The sequence below is a fragment of the Antedon bifida genome, chromosome 8 (assembly GCF_963402885.1).
Source record: "Antedon bifida chromosome 8, ecAntBifi1.1, whole genome shotgun sequence".
Classification (NCBI taxonomy): domain Eukaryota; kingdom Metazoa; phylum Echinodermata; class Crinoidea; order Comatulida; family Antedonidae; genus Antedon; species Antedon bifida.
Window position 1 is genome coordinate 8,036,750 of NC_136233.1, and position 25,395 is coordinate 8,062,144.

General features: G+C 34.6%; 3 protein-coding genes across 3 annotated transcripts; 2 read left to right on the forward strand and 1 right to left on the reverse strand.

Moving 5' to 3' along the window:
* Positions 1–75: 75 nt before the first annotated feature.
* LOC144850892 (centromere protein N-like) lies at positions 76–17,968 on the forward strand. Its single transcript, XM_078708397.1, has 8 exons — positions 76–305; positions 7,620–7,665; positions 8,479–8,538; positions 13,668–13,741; positions 14,078–14,257; positions 14,764–14,938; positions 15,688–15,827; positions 17,401–17,968. Exons 1-8 carry the CDS (start codon positions 144–146, stop codon positions 17,623–17,625), a joined length of 1,062 nt encoding a protein of 353 aa, XP_078564523.1. The 5' UTR covers positions 76–143; the 3' UTR covers positions 17,626–17,968.
* On the reverse strand, positions 8,919–11,381 carry LOC144850288 (RING finger protein nhl-1-like). Its single transcript, XM_078707539.1, has 2 exons — positions 11,303–11,381; positions 8,919–10,751 (listed from the first exon to the last, which is right to left on the reverse strand). Exon 2 carries the CDS (start codon positions 10,747–10,749, stop codon positions 9,028–9,030), a length of 1,722 nt encoding a protein of 573 aa, XP_078563665.1. The 5' UTR covers positions 10,750–10,751; positions 11,303–11,381; the 3' UTR covers positions 8,919–9,027.
* Positions 17,969–21,339: 3,371 nt separating the features above from the next.
* On the forward strand, positions 21,340–23,745 carry LOC144850220 (uncharacterized). Its single transcript, XM_078707455.1, has 2 exons — positions 21,340–21,403; positions 21,711–23,745. Exon 2 carries the CDS (start codon positions 21,713–21,715, stop codon positions 23,582–23,584), a length of 1,872 nt encoding a protein of 623 aa, XP_078563581.1. The 5' UTR covers positions 21,340–21,403; positions 21,711–21,712; the 3' UTR covers positions 23,585–23,745.
* Positions 23,746–25,395: the final 1,650 nt, after the last annotated feature.

Below are 25,395 nucleotides of genomic sequence, written 5' to 3' on the forward strand. Positions count from 1 at the left end.
GCTACTTTCTGTTTATGTTTTTTTGTTGTTTTTTTGGAGGGACGAGCGGTGGCGCTATCTAGTTTTTAAACACTTTTTTTGGCGCTTTTGTTGTTGTTGTTGTGTTGCTGGCATGCTGAATTTAACGCAAGCAATTCATTATTATGATTAATAGTCAAGATGTAAGATTGTTTTTAAAACAAACATTGAATCGATTTAAAAAAGAAGAGCTCCCGCAAGTTGTTAAAGAATGGGGATTTGTTAAAACGGATAACTTTGGTAGTTCAAAGAAGTCAGCTGTCAATGAAATCTTGGCCGATTGTCAGGTGAGCTCGAATCCGGGACGATTCACTTTAGACCAAATTCATATTCATTTGTTTTAGTATTTATCAAGTTTTTAAAGGTGTTTAACAATCCGTATTTTGTTGATATTGACAATGTTAATATAACATATCAAATAAATTACTAAAAAAACGTATATTAGGCCTACTTCAAATAGGCTAGGCCTACTATGCTAGGCCTACTTCGAAAACTTTGTTTATTTCGTGCATTCGCCAAGGTAACGGGACGATTCGGCCCTGAGACGATTCGGCCCGGGACGATTCGGCCCTGGGACAATTCTGCACACTTACATAGAGGTGGCCGAAAACGGCACCTGATCCATATTAAGCTTTTTAAGATCTTTAGTGCCAAAGATTCCGATGTAGAATTTAGGCACCTGACAAGAAAATTCAAACGCAACCAAATTCATTGACCCATACATCAAAAAATTCAGAAAAATATATGTAATGCATTTGTAAAAAAAAAAAAAAAAAATCACTTTTTTATGATTTTTTTTGTATCAAAAATTTGGTATAGGCATTTTAGTGTTATATACCAAATATTTGTGGCAAATTGCATGCTTATGACTTTTGTGCTAACCTCCAAAATTAAATAAATACTTATTTTTCATAATGCTCAACATCTTGGACATCTCCGCAGACCCTATGAGGCAGGGTGGAGAATTGGTGGGTGGGTTCAGAGGGGGGTTTTGGAGGGGGAGACATTTGTAATTGGTAATCAATTTATTTACAATATAACTATACAGTATTAATTTTGTATTTAATTTTTTTAGGTTATATGAAGAATCGCAAGCATTTATAGAAGGGCGGGGGAGGCATGGGTGGAGGTGGTGAAGGGGGAAGAGTTGTGGTTTTATTATGTTTCTGAAACCCCGATAACGGTTTACGATGAAATCGGTCGCGTCTGAAATCGGTCGCGTTTGAAATCGGTCGCGATAAAATCAACTTCCGGTATTTTGTATGGCGCGCCGCTAGAGCTATACTTTTGATGATATCGGTCGCGTTTGAAATCGGTCGCGCTATTTTGTATGGATCGAGCGGGATGCATGCTAGAGCGGGATATACATGTTTCGTTTATATAGATTTAATTGATATTTTTTAGGAACTAGATTATTTATGTGAATATTTTTTACTAGGTTAATAAATATTGATTATCAATCATTAAATTATTTTTTTTTTGTATTTCACAGGTCTCGGAGAAGGACTGTCTTTTCAAAATGGCCATTTCTAAAACATGTTTAAATATTATATTAGGCATAATGTTATATTAGGCATATAATAATTTACCTCTATTTTTTTGTACTGTAATTAATATATTATTATATAGAGAATATACGTCTGTCGTGTCTTTTATTATGCAAACAATTACGTAAAAGAGAACAATTTATTTAAAAACAATAATTTTTACAATATAGCCCGTAAAGCCAGCGTACCCATTTTTATACTTATGCATACTGTGGCAGATTATATCATATCCATGTCGTTAACAACATACTATTCGATCACCTTATTTTTATTTCTATTTTATTTCTATCCGTTATGTAGGATAATATTAAGTGTATAATGATTATAGGTCTTTTGTTATTTAAACTTTGACCCTTGGCTTGTGTTATTTAATTAGTTGTTTTTTTAAATTTTATTCATTGGACTTGATAATGACTCCATGATGGAGTCGAAACATCGTTCTTTTTTTAAGCGTTATTTTTCTATTATGTATTTATAATGATTAACGTGTATATTTTTATTTCTAATGTTTAAAATAGTTTTTAGTAAAATGATCATTATATGCGGATGGTTAAAAGGCGAGTTACTGAAATAAACCCCCGAACAAGCCATATTGTGGAGATGCGCCTTCTATGATCGTGCAGCTGTTTCCCCTAACAATACGTTATTTTGCTGACGGGGTTTCCCCTTTTTAAAAAACACGCACTTGTTAGTGTTAAATCATGGACAAAACACGTACGATCGTTGTCCATGGCGAGGTAAAGATGACGTCTATTACTAATAACCATTTTGAAACGTCTATAGGCCTGCCTCCTGCATGTGTTTTTGTGAAACGATCCAATGAGCTATAGATGCTCGACGCGATTATGAGATCATCTTCATTCATTCTTTATTTAGCCTTTAAAATCGAAATAGGCCCTACATTTAAAACATAGGTAACAAAATCAAGACACGTGGAAATCTAAGGAGGCAAGGATAAGCAAAAGCAATTAAAATCGCTGTAGCTCACAGGCTTGCTTATCCATAATAATTCCGAATAAAGCACTGTTTCTATAATTTGACAGTATGATTTATATATAATTTACGTATAGGCCTATACGTCGGCGATAGGCCTACTATAGATTTTAATTTGAATATCTTTTATTTCTTCATTTATAATAATCATTTAATGTAAATAATTAAGTAAGTGCAACTCAGTGTCTCACATTCATACGCCGTTCGTAAATCTAAATGTTTAAATATCAGTGCAGATTACCTCTTTGAGAATCGTGTCCACCTTTATTATCCATACATTATTTATTCTCACATCTATCATTGTACATCATAGTCTAGTGTAGGCCGGTAGATTGATTTATAACGGCATGTTATCTATATATGTTATTAATAACCATACGTAATTGTGTGCATAATAAAAGACACGACATACGTATATTCTCTATATAATATATTAATTACAGTACATATAAATAGAGAAATTATTATATGCCTAATATAACATTATGCCTATAATATTTAAACGTGTTTAGAAATGGCCATTTTGAAAAGACAGTCCTTCTCCGAGACCTGTGAAATACAAAAAAAAAATTAATTTAATGATTGATAAATAAATCAACATGATAATAAATACTTATTAACCAAGTAAAAAATATACACATAAATAATCTAGTTCCTAACAAATATCAATTAAATCTATATAAACGAAAAATGTATATCCCGCTCTAGCATGCATCCCGCTCGATCCATACAAAATAGCGCGACCGATTTCAAACGCGACCGATTTCAAATGCGACCGATATGATCAAAAGTATAGCTCTAGCGGCGCGCCATACAAAATACCGGAAGTTGATTTTATCGCGACCGATTTCAAACGCGACCGATTTCAAGCGCGACCGATTTCATCTGACACCCCGATAACTAGCATATTGTTAGAGCATTTTTTCACTGAACAACATTACAGTATTACTCACTCTTTTTTTTCTCTTTAGTGGGGTCTTCCCAATCATAATATAAATATTGTACATTTATTCAATTAAAACAATCTAGTACTCGGCTATTTCTGAATAAAATACAGTGATACATGTGATTTCTGATTACTTTTTCGGTGATAAAAAATAGATATTTAAAACATTAGCATTGTAAATATAAATAAGTTGCCTGTGCCAATTGCACTCATAGTCATATTATATTGATTGTTTATATACAATAACAAATAATACTTAAAACAATAATTATCGAAAAATATGAAATAGTTTCCCTATTTTTTTCAATTTGTTGTTTGGCAAATACTTTCTTCACTAAGTGTGTTTGTATATATTTTACTTTTTTATTTATCATCATTGGTCTGGCTAGCTAACAATACAAGGAAGGAAGCACGCAAGCCTCGCTATGACAAGGTTGATGATCACAGCGAGGGTAGGTTGCACATTTGCATGTGCCCCTTTGAGCAAATAAAAAATATTTGCAAAACATTATATAAAACAATATGAGTTGTAAACTGTGGTAGACAACGCTGATTCAGTGCAGTGGTGTTGACGTCCAGTCATTTGGTGATCTTCTTGAAGAAGGCGTTGGTAGCGAGGCGATCAAGCTTGTTTCATCTCGGTGGAAACATCTGTAAATAAGCAAAGTATTAAAGAAACTTACCTCCAAAAGGGAAACAAATACCTTCCAATACCCACAGCAAGACAATCAAACTTTTGTTACATTTAGATAAGATTCTAAAGTATTCTGAGATATCACCAGTTATGCCATGTTGTTTTCTCAGCTGTTATGTTCATCAAATAATATTACTTAATAATATAATATTTTAATATGCAGCCATGATTATATAGAATTATTTAAAAGAAAAAAACTACTTACCAAAAATAACTGAAGATATATTTTGTTAATCCTTGATTTGAGGCAAAGAATAACCTACAATACAATTAAATTATATATAATAAAAGTATTAATAATGCAAATATAGTACAACAATTAGTTTAAACTAATCTACCATCACCAGCCTAGTAATAGTAACTATCACACGGCCTCTGACTACAAAACGACCACCCAAAGTTGTCAAGGTTCCTGAATTTGTTTCTATTCCCACTACAAAAATAGGCCGTATTATAATAAATAAAAAGTGTGAGTGAAAGTAAGCAATGATCAATAAAATATCAATATTAAATTATTATATATTATTCCTATTATTTATAATATATTTGCAATAAAATACTTGTTAGATATACTGTATTTAAATTTTTACAATCGACGAGTTCATCGCCCACGGCGACGAGCCTCGCACAGCCAAAATCCTATTCTCTAGCACTAGCCTAGACCGAATGCAAAACTAGGACAAATAGGTGATTACGGGGGGTGCCCAAAGTGCAGCTTTACGTACACAAAATTTCTCAAACTTATAGTATTATGAAAGATTATAAAATGCTTAATACAAATACCAATATCAAAATATTCATAACACTTACCTTTGATGAATATTAGGCGTATTTTGTGAACGGTAATGTTAAACAATCTGCAACACTCGATAAACGTGGTCACAAAAATTTTTGAAAATAACTCAGCTGTACAATAACTTCCGCGTGACATTTTGAGGTCAAAATCTTAGCCCATGACCAATCCCGTCGTATTTTTATGAATTAATTACAGCTGGCGGTCGCGAACCGGTCCGCAATTTAGTCACACATTTTCGCCGACATAAAAAGTGGGCGTGTCCTCGTAACTTGCAGGTGCCTAATGTAGTGAATCTACGATATTGCGCTGGCGCGATATCTGTCCCCTGAAGGACGTTGACCCGGCGAGCAGCGGCCGACGTAACAGATACAAACGCTTGCTGGTCAGCGATTAGACCAGTTATTTGCTGCAGCAAAGTGAGGACCTCATCGTCACATTCTCTAGGGTGTTCCAGGAACAACAAGAGATAACCGGAAATAGACGTCACGTGTATTGTCTCTTCTGTCTTAGCGGCTTTCGGGGCCAAGTAGTTGGTCTTGCCAGCTTCCACGCCCTGGTCTTCTCGGACGCGGTCCTTGGCTGCATCAGGCACTCCCGGTGCTATGATGTATTTATAAAACTGTGCTGACGGCACCGGAAAAGCAGACGAGAGAATGTGCGGCTCTACGTGTTGTTGTTGAATCGCGAGCAAACAGGTAGTACTTTTCTTAAACAGCGTACGCACGCCGAAAGTAGAAAACCGCTTAGTAGAAGGCGTTGGCTTCGGCTCGTGGAGCGAGTAGTCGATTCCAAGATATGCCAGTACCGAACCTGTTCACGAGCGCCTGTAATCCCTCCTCGCCGGGCCCCCTAAGCGACGCGGCTCTCTCCTCATCCGAGAGTGTGACCATAGTCCAATCAGATGAATAACCGTCTTCCATCGAAGGACCCTCAGAAAAGGGTGGTAGTGGTGTCTGAGGAGGGGGCACCGGATAGTACGGAATAGGAGGACGTTGAACTGGGGCTACCGCAGGCTCGTCCCTTGGTATAGCCCTTACCGCCGCCACAATGGCATGCATGATCGCCGGAGACAACTCATTAGGGTCTGGGATCGCAGACTCCTCCTTTGCAAGCGGAACGGAAGCCACAGACTCTTCCTCGCGTGACACGACATCGTGCGTAGCTACCACTACCTCCGGAACACCAACCTCAACAGTACATTCCACGGGCCGCGATAGTGATGCAAACTTGGCTGGAGTCCATCATACGCAAACATCACACGGGTTGTCCTGACTGCACCTACGGCACTTAATACGTCACATGTGGCGATCCCATTTCACCGTCGACCGCGGGCCCCTACACTGAACACACTCTTGCTTAGGCATGATGGTGGGCAAACACCTGTCTAACAGACACACAATAGCGTCTAACAGACAGTCTCTTAACCTAGCGTAAGTGGTTTGTTGTTTACGATACGCCTGACTGATTCTATTGTATGTGTTGCCTACACTCAGCCGGTGAACTCCGGTGAACTCTAAAGATATTTCTGACTCGCTTGCTAGGCGAGTCAACGGTTTCCAACGTATCAAGTTTCAAAATAAATGATAAATAACGATATTTCTGCCTTGTTTAAACAAACAACGGCAACGTATTCCAACGTATCTAATTTCATAAAAAGATAAACTTAGCCTCGGCTAGCTTGACTGTATCAGTCTCTTAAATTCCTTGGAATTCGAAATCTTCTCTTCAGAAACTTCGTGTTGTCAGTACGACGATACGAAAAGAAATGATGACGGTATTACGTGGGAGTGGTCCCACTAGAGGGCGCTATAGCAGACTGTCCCATTTATCACGGAGGTGAGCTACCGCTAAATTCTTCTTTTCGTAATTGTTTCGCACTTCGTGGAAAAGGGCTTATGTCGGGTTTATCCAGGTAAGCGACTACCAACACCATTTCTGGTTTGTGTAATTAAACAGTTTAGTACATTTTTTTTAGAATGTGTGAGCGCTAGAAAGCGGGTTGAATTGAATGTTTGACATTGACAGGTGAAATACCAATTTCTGAAGGAAATGTTATCGATGCAAGGTGTTAAAAGCAGTATTACCACCCCTGTATTTAACAGTCTACTAAATAAAACTACTATCATATTACAGTAACAACGCGGAAATATTTGACTCATTAGACACACCATGCTGTGGGGATACAGTAGTACTGCAATAAAAGCAAGATCAAAACTACTGTGTGAAACTGACTGACTTGTTGTAAAATACTGTAGACAAACAAATTACGCCCTTTGTTGACAAATGCATGAATTACAAAGTTTTTCAATGGATATATAGTATAAAATACGTTATTTATTATTCTGATAATTATTGTGTACCGCTGTTACAAAAGCGTATATTAAATTAAATATTATTATTATTTGTATACTGAAATAAACATTCCACTACCAGTACCTACCATACTGTAATATATTTGCATCATCAGACATACTGTACTGTACACAACAATTTTAAGAGTGAAACTCTATTTATTTTAGTCAATTTAAGCAGAGGTTCCTGCTCTACAATGCCTGTCTTTAAAATTGAGTTGACCTATATGAATTTTATTTAAAAGACAATTTTTTTTTTTTTTTTTTTTTTCAGAAAAAGGAAATCAAGCCAAAGACTGTGTTTGAACTTCAGTTAATATGTAAGTTACAGTATACTAATTTAGAGAGGGTAAAGATACTTGAGAGAATAGAGATGAGATGAATAGAGAGAATATTTCATGAGTTGGAAGACTTGACTGTCTCATTGAATGAGGTGGAGAAGAGTTAGGACAGTGAGGATTTCAACAAATGCAATATTCATTTCAATGAATACAAAACATTCATTATTATATTTCTATGTTTATTAGTTGAATATTTCAAGATTAAAGATTGACTGTCCTATTTAAGAAGGTGGAGCCAAGTAAATAGGACAGTCTATAAACATGCCTATGCCAAGACTTTTTTGTGTAGAAGGCAGGCTACTGAAAGGCTTACTGCTCTTCCTTCTTAGCGATACAAACAATTGTGAGAAGCGAAAATGATCACAACTTCATCATAAAAAAGAAAGCCTACAATTTTCTCCCCAAGCTACAGTAAACGTTCATTAGTGCCGTTTTTGGTATGGAGTAGAACAGTTTCTAGACCGCATACACTAATAATTGGTCACCAGTCTTGCATGGTATTGATAGAACAGTTTTTAGACCGCATACACTAATAATTGGTCACAAGTCTTGCATGGTATTGATTAGAACAGTTTCTAGACCGCATACACTAATAATTGGTCACAAGTCTTGCATGGTATTGATTAGAACAGTTTCTAGACCGCATACACTAATAATTGGTCACCAGTCTTGCATGCACAACATTCTCAAATTGTTTACCAATACTAAAGGAAATGGCAAGGATACACACAGGTGTGTTTAAATTATCTTATCAATACTATTTTAATTTATTGGTTTTTAATTATTTTTCAGCCACTGTGTTGCATCCAACAAATAAAAAATGGACTGTCTACAAACTCACACGATCACCTGGTAACTATAAATTAATTTATTAAAACCTTGATTTAACAATTAATAACACATCTTTAAATTATTTATGATTAATTATTAAAATTAATAGTATTGCTTCAGGTTTTCAGTATTTTACTATTAAAAGTAAAAAAACAAGAAAACATTAGTTTTTTCTGTACAGTAGTTTTATATATGGATCAAATGTAAATTTCTCTGAAATGTACAACAATATGTAATGAATATTTTCCTTTCATAAAATAAATAATGTTTTCCTATATAATACATTTGATTCAAAACAAATGATGCAAATTAATGAAAAGTGTTTTAATTAATTGGAAAAAATCAACCAACCAAAATAGTTATTGGAAGTAGTGAGCTCTGTTTTTTTTTCTCCTAAAAAAATGGCCCTGATGCAAGGCTTGTTTGTAGTACAGGTACTTATTATTAGTAAACTATTATTAATATCTAATAATTAGGTTTGACAGAAATTAGCTGAGTTGTATGTTTTCCTTATAAAATTTGGATTCTTCCATTAAAACGATCGGCAACAATGACTCTGCCATGTGTAGACAAAGCAACTCCTGAAGGTGAATCAAACTGAAGCTTCCCTTTCCCTTTGCTTCCGTATGAACTCATCCATATACCATTGTGATCAAACACTTGCACTCTACAATTTCCACTATCAGCTACTATTATTTTCCCATTTGAATCACAAACAATTCCACATGGAAAATCAAATTGACCATTACATTGACCTCTTTTTCCAATATTGTTTATATACTGACCATCCAAACTAAATTTATGGATGCAATTATTGGTAGTGTCTGTTACATAAAGATTCCCATTATATGTCGTCAATCCTTGAGGATTCATTAACATACTTGGTGCTTTAAATCGACTGGCATATTTTCCGTTTGGATAGAACACATCAATTTGATGTGATTTTCTATTTCCAACATAGTATTTAAAAGAGTCGTCGCAGGCAATTCCAATCATTCTAGGAACACCGACTATAGCAGAGTCAGTCGTAGCTAGATCGCGAAGGAATTTTCCATCCTTACTGAAGATTCTTATCTTCCCAGTCTTGTCTGTGACAACAAACTCTTCATTCATATTTAAGCAAAGACCTGTTGGGTAATGGAGATTTTCTTTCCCAAAGGATAAGTCAAGTTTTCCTTGTTTGTTAAATACCCGTATACAACTGTTAACCCCGTCTGTAACTGCTATACTGTTGTTGGCCAAAACTGCTACTGCAATTGGACCATCCTCCAACAAATTTCCATCCAATATATTCTTTCCAATCATTAATGGCTCTCTTCTACAACAGTTCAGTGATATGTATCGTGGCATATTCTCTTTAATTATAGTTGACACTTTGCCAAATTTGTTTATTGAAATTCTCAAGTTTTCGCCATTAAATTCTGTAAAAGTAACAACACTTTTCACAACATCCAACTTTGCTTTTCCATTCTGGATCTTGAGTTCATATCGAGTGCACTTCTGTGAGTATGCCAGGAGTTCATTTTCTGTAAGAGTGTTTGCTGTTGATAATCTGTTTTCAATGCGTCTGCAGGTATCTACTATATCATTCATCTCTGCTATGACCCCTCTCTGAGTGTCTTGAATTCTTTCCTTTTCTTCTTTCATGTATTTGTCTACTTCCTGATGTAGTTTTCTTTGTCGCCTTTGCATCATTTCAATCTGTGCTTGGAAAATTCGATCAATCTCTTCTTTTGTTGTTTTGCAGTTGTCATTTACCTTCTCATGTACTTCATCATCCATAATCTCTGCTTTACCAAGTTTCTTAAGAGACTTTAGTTTTCCATCTAAATACTGTTTTAGACTCTCCACATTATTTCTCTCAGAATTTGTATTTACAGAACAAATGAATGTGTCGTCAGCATGTTTTTCATACACACTATTTATTCTCTCTAGCATGCTAGTCCTTCTCTCCAGAACGTCTAGAGGAACACGGCTTACAGTTCCAGATTGACTTTCTAGAACTCCAATTAATGTGATGTTGTTGGCAATAGTTTCTAGCCCACCAATAGGAACACAATGCCAGGTTCGACACACAGGACATTTTATTCGATGGTCCTTCTTTCTTAATCTCATGAGACATGATAAACAAAGTGTGTGTTGGCATGGTAACATCTTTGGTAATTTGGTTACCAAGTGATACTCTTCAAAACATACTGGACATTCAAGTAGCTTTGCCAAGCTTTCAGCCATTTCTGTCATAAAGAAAAAATGTTTTTTACTGTTTGTTTTTAATTAATAGAACACAAAAATAAACATAACAAAAAGATGAGAGCAAGAGGATAACCCTAGTCAAAAACTCTTTTTCCACAGTAAATGTGTATGCTTTAAATGCCTTTGTACTGAATATCAATGTTTGTAATGTATGTTTTATCTGGGGCTCTTTAATGATTAGTTTCTTTACTGAAACTGGATAGACCACCCTCAATAAAGATGGTACTGTAGTTTGTATATTAAATATTAATGAAATTATCAACATTTTCTTTACTGTTAGTGTTACAGTATTGTATAGATGGTTTTTACACATTTTTTTACATTTTTACCTATACCATCCCACACAAACATGGAGATCCACGCTTGTGCATAACACCCAACTCAACACCTGTCACCACCATTTCAATCTAAACATGTATTGAATCTTATGTAGATTCGTGATTGATTACACCATTGGTACAAAGCAAATAATCTGCACCATGAAAAGCAATTACAGTAGCCTACATTGATATTAAACATTCAATCAACTTACTATTTCAACCTATGGTTCTTCAGAGTACAGTATGCAGTTTCATGATTCAGATTGGGAATTCAAAATGAGTATAGTATCTAAAAAATGACAAATGATCCAAAATTCAATATAAATCAATAAAGGTAACAATAGAGTGGTATTGTACAGTAGTCTATGATTGCCCTATACATTGATTTTCAAATTGTTTGTGTAGCTTTGTCACACTGCTTCAAAATCAATAAATTCAAATCTGCCAATCAATATCATTTTAACCATTTACTGTATGATGGTATTACTCATACTGTACATAGTTAGGTAATCATTTAAAATAAAATGATTGTTATAATGAAATCTTTATTGCAAGTGCACGCATAAAATCGTGCGGTAAAAATATAAAATGCTCAAAATTACATTTTGATCAATTTAGTAGAGCATGAATTAGGCCATTTGCACGTTTCAAAAAAATTACTGCACAAAAACACGTTTTTGCATGCACCATGCTTATAAAGCGTAATAAATACGTATTTTTTGTAGTACAAATCGCATTATTTATATTCATCATCCTTAATACATTCACAAAATTTGAGTCCATTACGACTTATTACTTATTACGACGCTATAAGACATTTTTAAAATGAAAATGATTCTTCAGAATGCACGATGATCCCCAATTTTTTTTATTCTGGAAGCCATTGAGTTTTAGATATGAATTCATGTACACATGTCATCAAATGGCCACTTGAATTTAAAAATTAGGTTTTTTTTCTCTTTTGTCAAAGATTTTAACATTCAACAGAGCGCATTTTGTTTATTTGGGCCCTATTTTTCCTTAAAGATGTATTGTCCCTTGAAACACAAAAAAATGAAGATCAAAATATTCTAAATTTAAATTGGCCATATCAAAGTAATACTAAAGTTATTCACTTTAAGTTGAAAATTCGAGCCAAAAACAAAAATTTTACGTATTTAACAGCTAAATTAATTTGATTACATTTCATCTGGAAAATCGTCGCGAGCGAAAGTAAACAAAGATTTCAAACCACGAGTATGCATTATGCATGATGCTAATTAGGATTGTTTACAACTCGTCATGGTTGAGAAGGTGTTTTCACACAGATCGCGAGGAAGTTTTATGATTATGCATACAGAGTAGCCAATTAAGCGCGTTGTATTTCAGTTAAATGATTTTTTTTTCGACTTTTTTTTGGTGAAAGTTAATAACTATTATGATACTTCAAAATGACCGACTTTTTTCGAAATCTTTTTTTTTTTTTTTTTTTTTTTTTTTTTTTGGAATTTGACAAAGGGACAATACATCTTTAAATTTTAATATGTGCTTTCTCAATTAATTTTCTTTTTCATAACTTGCCACCATTTCGATGACGTCATCACGCGCAAAAACTTGAATAACGTAGGTCGTGTATTTTGTATATTTGAACATATTAAAACTCTTCAGAATTACAGGTTACCTTGATGATTATAACTTATTATGAAAGCTGATGAAATGTAGATATGAATTCATATAAAAATTAAGATGTTGTGACAGTTGAAATTAAAAAGTTGTTTTTAAATTTCTTTACTCAAAGTTGTATAAAATTCAAAGAGCGCGCACCGTGCTTCTACAGTGTACTGTATGTCCATAATTTTCTTCCAAACCATATATTTATTTGCTCAATTCATTATCTTTCAAAATTGTCATCTTCAAGTTTATTTTGATAATGTCATCATACCAAAAAATTAGAACCTATATTATACTGTATATAGATATAGAGTATAGTGTATTATTCTACTGTATATTGCATATAATAGGCACAACTCAACACTATTACTATTAGCATATAATGCATCAGGTCATATGATGGTATACATCAACATTTTTTGATTGTATGTTAACATACGTGCATGTTTTAAAAAAAAATAATTTCAGTAAAATTAAAAAAAAAAATTTTTACTTATATTGTATACAGTATAAGCCCAAGCCTTGGTCAATTTTTGTGCAACCGGCACCTAAACATTAAAATGACTGCAAATTCTAATGATCTTCTGTGTAACCAACATTTGTTGGTTACCAATATAAAATCCTACCCTCAAAACTGGATATGATACCCTTATTATGTTTTGAAAGCCATTTTGAATTTGGCAAGCAGGTTGTACTGAATGGAACTTTTTTTTAAATTTTAATACGCATTCAACAGCCAATGGATGGATAAACTACAGTCTCATTTTAGGCTTAGGGAGTGTATTTGAAGGAGTTGTGAGTAACCATGGCTTTAGTTCAAGATTGAACCCTGAACCTTGGGATTGAAGTAAAGCCTGTTAACCACCAAGCTATAGCTCCATTACAACTGATGTTATTTATCACAGTGTGTTTACATTTTCATTATAGGATCGGCTGATCTGACAAACCCATATGATATTCAACGCAAAATCAAGAAACAAATTTCAAGTTTCTTCAAACACGTAAGTTTATGTTTGAAAATTTAAAAGCTGTTTCTGCTGCACATCCTCAAAATATTGTACAGCAAAACAGTAGTAGTATGTGCAGTAGTAGTTAACATTTTCTCTTCATAATACCCAAGTGTGTACTGACTGACTGACTGACTGAATATTACAATAAACAGATAAACAAAATTATTTAAAATCAACATTTTTCCAGTTTTATTCAATATTTTTCCAATGTGATTCCTTTGTATAAATAATTACTGTATCAAACAGATCACTGTTCCAATTTTAATTCAAAATAAGGATATTTCAGGCCAAAAATGTCAATACTTTTTTCGTACTTTACTTTTACAGTGTTTGTGTTTCCGGAAACATAGTGACTCACTATGGTTTCATGTTGCCATTCTTCAGGACAGCCCACATTCACAAGCATCTTTCCTGCCAAGCAACAGCTTTTTGATTGTACATTACCCACACTCCCCTTACATCATGGTAACCAACATTAAAGCTGCATACAAAGACATTATTATGCAGGTAGGTACAGCTCTGTCGGGGAAGGGGATCTTTAATTGAGAAGTAACTTGGATACATCAAATATTTCTAAACTACACAAACTTAGTGAACTTCCTCAAACAATTAATATTATTTATCCATGACTTTTACTACTTTCTGTGTAAAGGATATTTTTTTTTAGGAAAATTAAACATTTCACAGAACAGATCTCCTATTGAACAATAGCACAAACCTCAACCAATTCACTCAATATTTGGTTTGTTTATGCTCAAAAAGTTGTATTTTTTGTTTGACCCCTATTTCGAAAACACATTTGTCATTTTAACCACAGGGGTTGAATGATATATATGAGTTATCAAATGCTGCATCAGCACTCTTACATATTATTATTATTGAGGGACTAGTGCTGTTCCGCAGAGAGTGTTAAAGAGTCGTTATCCAATCGAGTTTGAGTTAAACCATAAGCCTGTACCATTCTTGTTTTAAATAAATTAACTATGTTCATTATGTTTTATACAATTTTACAGGCTCTAATGAACAGTCTTGAATGTACAAAGATTCAGGAATTAAAGCTGACTGGTCGAAACCTTCATTCCTTAGCAGACATGGTGCTGAATTGTGATAGCCAGGGTGCATTCAGTCAGTATCGTCTCAATGAAATTGACCAAAATCCACTGACTAGAAAGAGTAGGAAAAGACCAAGTAAGTATCTTGGAATAGACCAACATGGACTACCTCTCACTCATTTATTGGGTGGTGGCCTCATTTTGTGACTTTGTGTCAATTGTCCTAAATCACTAAACTGTACAAATCACTTATTAGTTTCAATAAACGAATGGGATATTAATCAATTGATGCTCTCATTTGTATTTAATGTAGTTGTAAATACTAATGCAAATTCCCTATTAACACACAAATGTATGAAATGTTTAACATTCAATGCATGTCATCATGGTAAATATTGCAATACATATCAGACCTTTATTTAAAGAAACAAGAAGAGAGTTTATAATGGAGTTGCTATTATAAACGTGTCGATTATAAATAACACATGTTTTTAATTGTTGAAATGCATCGCTGTGCTGTTTTTATTATTTGACTAAAATAATTAGACCCTGAAGCCCATACGGTTGCAGTGGACTCTATCTAGCTACCTGTGTTTCTGGCAACTTATTTGCCTTTGTTCCAGGATTTCCAACCCAATTCTTTTAATTCCTTCTCCACATAGTTGTTGGATTTCCAACTTTCCTGTGCCCTTTAGGTTTGTGTCAATGCTGTTATAAAATCACTGTCGTCTTCCATTCTTAGCACATGCTTATCCATTTCCTTCTTATGATCATCTTAACTTCCTCACATATTCTTTTTAATATTTATCTAAAGCAATTGAACATGAAATGTCCATTCTCATATTGTCCACTTCATCAATCCAATCGATCTTTATTATCTTGAAGGGGGTCCTGAAGAAAAAGAGGAGGTTTTCGATGGCAGAATATGTTGCGAGGACATTCAGGAGAAAAAACAGAGAAAAGAAATAAACATCAGCACATTTGGAATAAACAAACAGCCCATCTTAGAAACAGTTAAATACAATGTAAGTATTTGCCTTTTCAAATCCTAAAATCATGAAAGCTAAGACAAATTTTAAGATGTACATAGGTTAAAAACCATAATTGTTCATCTATTCACAATTTTAAACATAGTACAGTAGGTTTTAATAATGCTTTTTATACCATAAATATCATGAAATACTTATCACAACAGAAGTAAACTTGCAATATTTTGAGACCTAATACTTTGCACAACGAAAGAAGGTACAGCCGGTTTTTTTTTTCAGTATTATTATAACCATAATATGATTATAACACATATTTTCGTCGCGTGAATAGACAAACAGATTAACTGTTTGTTTTTTCATAAGTATTAACTCAATTGAATTGAATTTTTTAAATTTTGGGTAAAAAGTATAGCAGAATTATTGTGAAATCATTAATATATGAAACATCTAGTAGTTTTTAATTACCTACTATTGGTTTGTGTAATTTGTAATCTTGGGCCTCGCTCTAGGTTCTTAGCTTTCGTGATCTTAGGTCTTAGGGTCTAAGCTTTCATGATCTTAGGTCTTGGGGTCTAAGCTTTCGTGATCTTAGGTCTTAGGGTCTTAGCTTTCATGGTCTTAGGGTCTAAGCTTTCGTGATATTAGGGTCTTAGCTTTCGTGATCTTAGGTCTTAGATTTCGTGATCTCAGGTCTTAGAGTCTTAGCTTTCGTGATCTTAGGTCTTAGGGTCTTAGCTTTTGTGATCTTTGGGTCTTAGCTTTCGTGTCTTAGAGTCTTAGCTTTTGTGATCTTAGGTCTTAGGGTCTTAGCTTTTGTGATCTTTGGCTCTTACTGTAGCTTTCGTGATCTTTGGGTCTTAACTTTCGTGTCTTAGCTTTTGTGATCTTAGGTCTTAGGGACTAAGCTTTCGTGATCTTAAGCCCGGCGCACACTAGAGCTATCGGCTCACAGTGTGCGCCGGGGATTTCGTGAGGAATCGGCCATGCGTGCTACTGAGGAAAATATCTATTGTGTTTAATATTTTTTGGCACGCGTGTCATTTTCCTCAAGTGAGCAGATAGCTCACTAAAAAAATCCACTGCGCATGACATTTTCTGATTTATTATAAGATATCAGCGCGTGCCGTATAGAGTAGTAAGTAATTATCCAATCAGAAAATCGTTTAGTGTGCGTCCGATAGAACGTGATCACAGTTTGCGGCAAATTTTTTAGTGAGCCAAGTGGTACTCGTGCCAGTTGGCTCAGCCGATAGCTCTATTGTGCGCCGGGCTTTAGGTCTTAGGGTCTTAGCTTTTCTGATCTTTGGCTCTTACTGTAGCTTTCGTGATCTTAGGTCTTAGGGTCTTAGCTTTCTTGATCTTAGGTCTTAGGGTCTTAGCTTTTGTGATCTTTGGGTCTTAGCTTGTGTTCTTAGGTCTTAGCTTTCGTAATCTTAGATTAGCTGCAGATATCTAAATCTGGAGCATTGGCATTTTCCACTGTACAAAGAAGGAAAAAAAATAGAATAAAAAGAATAGGGGAGAGAGAGAGGCATTGTTTTTCCATAATATTGTACTATAGAAAAGTTATAAAACCTTTTGTCCTTTTATGTCTTTTTTTTCTTTTTAGTTGGAAACAACATTTCGTGGCACAGACTTTGCTCCGGTCATGGATCAGAAGAAACCATTTAAGTGCAGGGTAAAATTTGAGGGTACAAATGTACTTGAAGGTATTAAACAGTTAGGTCCAGCTGGTCTTGCTACATTACCCCTCCCCCACCATATTGGAAGAGTCCATTCGCTAGCTAAGAACCATTTTTTAGTATCAGATAAGAAGACAAATCATACTGTCTAGTATATACTTGTATGTATTTAAATGAGTGTTAAAGCACTGATTTTTAAATGAAAATGTTGCTATTAATTAATTTGTTTTACGTTGATTTTATGTTGTTGCCACCATCATTTAAATGTAGTGGTGGTACTGTAGTCTGATGAAACATGCTATTTGCCAAAATTCAAATAGCACCTCTTCCTACAAAGAAAATGTATTTAAAGAAATAAAAACCATGGCTGTTTCATGAAAATGAGCATAAATAATAAAATAATAAATAAGTTTTGTACTTACTTTTACTGTATCAATACTTTCAAGTATTATGATGTGTATTAAGTTTTTAAATAAAAGTTATATTGCCTTTGAACTGCATTGTATAATTTACATTTTACACACTTTATCATGACTGTGGGTAGCCACATGACTTTATGGTATTACTAATTATTATAAATATTTTGGTATAAATGATCCATGATCAATACCATTTATTCCCACCCTAGTTCTGTGACTTATATAACACATCAAAATACCAACAACATTTTTTTATGAACAGATGACCCTTGACCACATCTACCACTACCCACCTTAGTTCCATGACTTTTTTTATATTACACTCATGGCCTCTACACAGTGGCAAATAAATAACTTGCTTCACAAAAATATGGAAAATACCAAAATGTTAGTTGAAAATATGACAGCCAAATGTGACAGCCAAATGCCTGTATTTTGCATAACCTTATTTTTGTTTATGGATTTTTGATTGCCAAGACCATGAGAATGAAATTTTGTTTAACTGGTTGAATCACTGAGCTAAAACAAACTGGCTGTTATTTATATACAAACTTTGTCTTTGTATTAAGTTATAATTTTGGTGTTCACAATTTAAATATCATCATATATTTAATGCAACATTTTTTTCCAAAAACATATTTTTGTAATTTTTACCATTGACCTGTTTTCCATATCATAAACCTCAGTAAAAGAAGTCTCTGCTAGAGTTGAGATCTCATCCAGGTCAGGTTTGACTGCAGTGGTGGAATATTGGGAATTGCTGAGTTTTCTGCGTTTAGCACTGATAACAGAGAGTGTAAGTAATCTGATCACCAAGATGTAATTCTTGTTTGTATGGAATGTTGACCATTGGTACCGTGCAAAGATGATTAGATCCGGTATGAAGGACCATATTTACTTCTTAAAAACCCCTGTAGTTAAAGTTAGTTGTGTCTGCTTAAACCCGAGTTCTCTTTGTTATATTTTTCCATCAATTGTTCTTGATCACTCGAAGCTTGCGTTGAAGAAGTTTGCTGTTGGTTAGACGAAATGCAGCTTTTTTTCCCTTAGACAAAAAATGCTGAGTAAGATATTTTTTCCGAACATTCTGGATCTCTTAGTTGCATTAAACAAACCAGTATTTGTTATTTCTAATAGTTAATCCCAAAACCTTATCATACGATGTCTGCTGGATAGCAGTTTGTAGGTGTTCCTAAAGTAACTGATGAATTGACCATAGGGGAGCTGCAATCTTCAACCTTTAATTAAGGTTTTGTCACAAAGGTAGCCTTAACTGCAGTTGACTGATGTTTCCAACATCGAACTTCGTTCCTTTTGCCTGCTATCTTAGGTTTAGTAGAGAGTGAGTTTATTACAAAACGGTTCTAATTTATTTTAAGACCAATGTGCACTCTGCAAAACCAGCAGACATTGTAGTGGCTTACCATGTTCACAGTCTTTCATCTGATGGTTCCTTTCACCAAAGTAGTAACATCGGGTTCTGTTTGTTTGTATTTGTCTACTATTGTGTCGATAATTTGAGTTAGTGTTTGGACGGTGCTGTCTATTGCGATATCACTGCGTTCCTATTGACGACGAGTAGTGGTCTGATGGAGTTCGGTGCGATTTTTTTGTTTATCTTTCATAATCCTGTGTACTTTGTTGATCAGTAATTTCTTCGTTCCGTAGTTGCTGAGTCTACTCCTATTGAATGATCCACTTTCACATTCGTTATTGTACAGTTTGAAAGTTGTGTCGTTGTCAATTATTTTACAATCCTCTTTTGACGCGATTCCTTTGATTTCCCCGTTCAATTTGTCTATTCTAACTTGATGTTCCATAACATCTTGTTAAGGAAATATTGTTGTTGAAAATATAATGGATGTGCTAGGCGATTTCGTTTTAACATCCTGTATTATTTGTGCGAACTCGTTTGGGGCGTTGTTTGTATCCTGGTCTTTTGTGCAGTGGTCTAGTGATCTCAATAATTCTTTTATATCTTTCATTTTTGTTCTGGGTAGACAAGACAACTTTATTGACTCTCCTATATAAGGGTGTCTGCTGTGTTCAATGGTATATCGTTTGTTCTTTCATGCAGACGGTCATTCTTTGTTTGGTCAAACATAGCATTACGTTGTTGTTCCAAGTCATTTTAGTTTTTTATTTTCCTGTCGAAGAATGTTATTTTTCTCTTTGATCTCATTGATGATTTTAAATTATTATTATTTTCGTAGTGAAGTTATACATGATTCGCAAAACCAACTGGTTGCTCGCTTTCCAGCTGAGGAGATTCCAATACATTGAGGGTGAAAATCAGTTTGACAAAATGAGCATTCGAAGCTTTTTCCTTTTGCGATATGCTTTAACATACAATGCTCTACACATTTAATCGTCCGATTAGTGATACTAGATGTGATTGTTGAAGGTTGTTGTGATTTGGTTTGCGAGCTGGGAGGGGATTGAGGGTCTTGGAGGTGTTTGGTTTGTAGACGCCATAGGCCTGTTTACGATTTAATTTAGGTATCGATGTCGTATTAATTATTATTATTTTATTTATTTATTCGGGTATAAAACGTCTTATAATAATAGTTCTAGATTGTATTCACTTACAGTTATCCAGAATTAACTAATGTTTCAATGTTATTGTTAGGATAGCTTGGTTGCTGTGGACCAGCGGTATTAGCGTGGGCCTAAACAAGCTATCTATTTCTCTATCTCCCCTATTATTATATAGGACGCGATCTTTCCCCCAGTAAGGGAGGATGTACACTTCTGCTACGTTGTAAATGTTGTAGATGGCTTGAAGAAATTCAGCTAAATTGGGGTTCAAATGTAAGCGTCCCGATCTTTGATGATGTGTTACTACCAGTTCTCATGTCCTATAAATTAACATTTTTTCCAAAGAATTTGAATCAGCTACCTTTTGTATCGGGTCGAATTATTCTATTCTAAAATTCACTAAATTAGTCTTAAAACCGTTGCTGGTATTAAGCCTGTTTTCCTGTCGACATTAGTCAACGCTATCGTCATTGATCGTTAACAGTTCAATGACGATTGAAGTTGAAATGATAACGATAGCGAGTACCTTTTCCTAAATCATTCGTTAACATTTCAATGTTTACGTAGAAGATCGCCGATTATTGTTAACGATAGCGTCGACAGGAAAACAGGCTTTAGTTGCCGAGAATACAGACTATAAAGTAGTCAAAGAATTCATCTACTAAGGAATCCACCATCACACAACATTAACACATTACATTGGATGCCGAGCTGCTGGTGGACAAGAGAATCCGGAGAGCCATCGACCATGTGCGCTTAATCGTTGTCATGTGTCGCGCGCACACGTCACACTCGGATGATGTCACAGGAACACTATGTTCGTGTGCGTATATTCTATTGTTGTTTTAGTCACTTCGTTCTTTTGTTTATAATTTCAATTCGATATTATGCCGATCGAACTAGCAGTGGAGGCAAAGCAATAAATAACTTCTTACTGTACTGTTGTGTATTTCGAGTAGCCAATCATTCCAAAGTAGGTCGACTATAAACTAATTTAGGCTACTCTCCTAGACATAGGCACTAGGCTGTAGTAGGGAGGCCTAAGCGAAAATTATCTAATATTGAAAACAGTTTTGTCGACATATTATTTTGTAATGACATAATAATATATAGGGCCTAGGCTAGCCTAGTTAGGCCTGTAATTGTAAATATTATCAGGCTTACAATTACAAACCGTACCGTACCGTAATTTTGTAGCCATTGAATTACTCTTCTGGCTGGGGCTTATATTTATGAAATTAGATTGAGTTAATTAGTTGAGTTATTACTTTTTTTTTCAGAAATGTCAGAAAATATATCTTCGCTTTTAGAATGTCCATTATGTTTCGAACTCTTCGATAACAATATACGCTTACCTAAGATGCTTTCTTGTCAACATACATCATGTTTAGACTGTCTGGATAGAATCGTTGGCAAAAAGAAAAAGATACAATGTCCTACTTGTCGCTATGAATATAAAGTCCCGAAAACGGGCGTCAAAGCTCTTCCAAATAACCTGACTATAGTAAGCATGATGTGCCATGTGACTGAAAAACAACGCAAGCTATTAGAAACAAAACAGAGCAACATTGAGGCTCTTAGAAAAACTATTTTGTCAAAAATACAGAACGTTAATGATAAGATGCCAACATTGGAGTCTATCAAGCAAGTGACAAAAACAAAGAAAAACACAGACCAGAAATCGTTGATGAAGTCCATAGATGACTGTTTCCAAACTATTTACTTAAGCTTAGAGAAAAGACGCGAGGTCCTAAGAAATGACGTCGACGACCACTTCAAAAAGGAAAATGACATTACTTTACGGATTTCAACCATAGAGGAGAACAAAAGAAAAGCGATAACCTTCTGCTCGACAGTAGTGGACACGTTAGAAGGTAACAGCAATCTGTCGGAAGAAGAACTTACTTCGCTTTCACACACGGCTACAGATGTTCTTCCAAAGATACACGAGTTGACTAAACAAATTCTCGATGTAAACACAACCATCGAAAACAACAAACCAATAGTATTCTCAAATGTTATGGAAGCCTCTCTGGTATCTCAGATTAGCTGTCTTGGTAAAATCCAGCAAACAAATAATTCAGATTCAAATTCAAAAAGTATAAATGATTTGATAGTAGGTTCCACCAGAAATATTGCCATTGATGTCAAAGAGCAAAATAAACAGCATGCAAACCCTAAAGCACATGGTGATCACAATGAAACTTATAATACCAACGGAAATTCATCTGGCAAACATTCTGATGTAGAATCTAAAAGGACTGCTTTAAAAGTTGTACTGAATGGACACCCTGTATGCTACAACTGGAACGACGAAGAACCAGTAACCTTTGGGTTGACATATTTTGATAAACTGGAAGAAGGACCGTTAGATTTAGCATTGATTCGCAACGCAAACAACATAAAAGAACTTGCCGTCACAACAGAATTCAGTCAGTCTGTTGGTGTATTTGACGAAAAACTGTCCCTTGAGAAGAAGCTCTGTGATGAACCATGGTTCGGACATGTCCGTGGGCTATGTACAGATGATAGGGGAAGACTTGTTACGGTAACAAACATTGGAGACATTTATTTGTTTGACAATACCTGCATTTCATCAAGAAACAAACGTATTTATTCGGTCTATCAGGGCCAGGGAGCTGTTCACTCTGATTTTGCAAGTACCAAGTGCGGAATTGCTATGACTAGTAAGCGGGTCATCTATCTAGCCAACGACAGAGATGGATGTATTGATGCTATTCGTGGAAGAACTGGCAAGCTCATTAGGAAGATCGGTAAAAATCGGTGTATGGAGGCTAGGGGAATATCGTTGACTAGTGATGAGAAAATACTAGTAGCGGACGCACGAAACCACTGTGTGTGGTTGTTCGCGCCAGACGGGCAATGTGTTGGAAAGTATGGGAAACAAGGGAACGATATTGGAGAATTATCTGAGCCATGGGGAGTGGATGTTGATAGAGATGATAACGTAGTGGTCGCAGATACCGGAAATCATCGTATTCAAATATTCGACAAGGATGGAAAAAGTTTGGCGATTTTAGGGGAACACGGAAGTAAGGCTGGGCAGTTCGATTGGCCGATGTCAGTAACTGTAACGATTAATAGAAAGATTATAGTATGCGATAGCGGAAACTATAGGATACAAATCCTTTAAACAAGTGTCATTGTAATTAAAATTGTATATTTTTAGAAATATCTATATTTATTAACGTAATAGCTAATCATGTATTCAAATATTAAAAATGAACATTCACATATTTTATAATTGTTAATTATGTATACTTTATCATGTAATAGTCAATAAATCATGAACATAACCAGTATTAAAATTTTGTTTGTATACGACATTAGATTCATTTCTTTTAAACCGGCCACTGCCATACGCAATTGCGATAAATTGCTTCGTCCAAGTAAGTTTTTCGATTTTTTTTTTAATTTAAAAATTGGGAAATATCATAATATCTGGTATACTTTTAGAACAGTCTTCAACCAACCAATTAATATTTGATCTGCTGGTTAAAAACATTGCAATCTAACGATAGAATCACCGGTAATGGAAATCAAGGCTCAATCTAACGATAGAATCACCGGTAATGGAATTCAAGGCTCAACTATCTGAACCATTTTCAAGTTCTTCTTCTGAAAATAAGATTTTATTTATTTATGGCTGGTCTTTGTTGGAAAGTCTGGTATACATATTTAAGAAATCTTAGAAGGCTTCCTTTAAAGATATTGTACCCATGAACAAATAATTTGTAAAACCTTTTTTGTTGAATAGGCTATTTAATATTTTAATATCACATATTCACTTTGACCAAAAAAAGTCTCCGGCAAATAAAACGTTTAAAGTGAAAGGGGAATAGAGTTGGGTATTTGTAGACACGTAACAACAATAAATAGACACAAGACAAAATATCCTGTTTATCTATCCTAACATTTACTGAAGGAAAAGCTGCTGGTCATAATTTACAGCAACGTTATCCAAATGCGCATTCACTAGCGATCACGCAAACCGCCCTCGACAACACACAGTTACAGTATTCCTATGTTTATTACAGTAAAGGTCTATTATGGTAATACCTTATTTTACAGCATCACCATTTTTTAATTTTCGATCATCAGAAAACATCTTTTTATAATGGTTAATTAAATTCATAGCAATACAAATGCTTTACTTTATGGATGTATTTAAAAAATGACATTACTGAATTACATTATTTAGTGACTCGTTCTATAATAATGCTTCCTATCCAGCAACAAGAGTCACACAGCAAACCTGCTTTTAATGTTTGTATACATGAGCAGTTCATAAATGCATCCTAACCACTTTCTTCCTCCCTAACAATAAAGCCAGTAAACACTAGATACATATGTGTGTGTGGATTACTGACAGCGGTCCAGCTATCATGACTAACAAGATCAAAACACATGTATGTTACAATTGCACAAATACCTGCAACCTAAAAGGTATATTACAATAAATTGATATGAATGCATCATATATTGTTTAAGTTGCATCCAGTCAGTTATCATAAGGTGACTGGACAGAAGTTTAATGTGTTCCAGTTGTCTAGTGCATCAGATCTACATGTCACTTTGACTAAAGACCTCTGGTAATAGTCTGAAACAACATTTTTGATATGATCTTTAAATCTAAACTTTAATCACACTATTGTATTTAGTTGAATCATTTTTAAGTACCATTATGTTTGTCATTTTTTGATGCAGGACCAAATACAAGTAAAATAATAACTTTTGGCATTGTCTGAAATGAAAGAGACCTGCGATAAATGTTTGTCTACAGAAACCCTGGTACTTTGAAATAAATATTAGTTGACATACAACTATGTGATAACCATATGACAAAACCTTCATTATTAATAGGGAAAAGTAGAGGTAAATAAACTACATTCTCCTTTGATAATACCAAGCCACTCAGAATATGTACAGTACAATATACAGTAT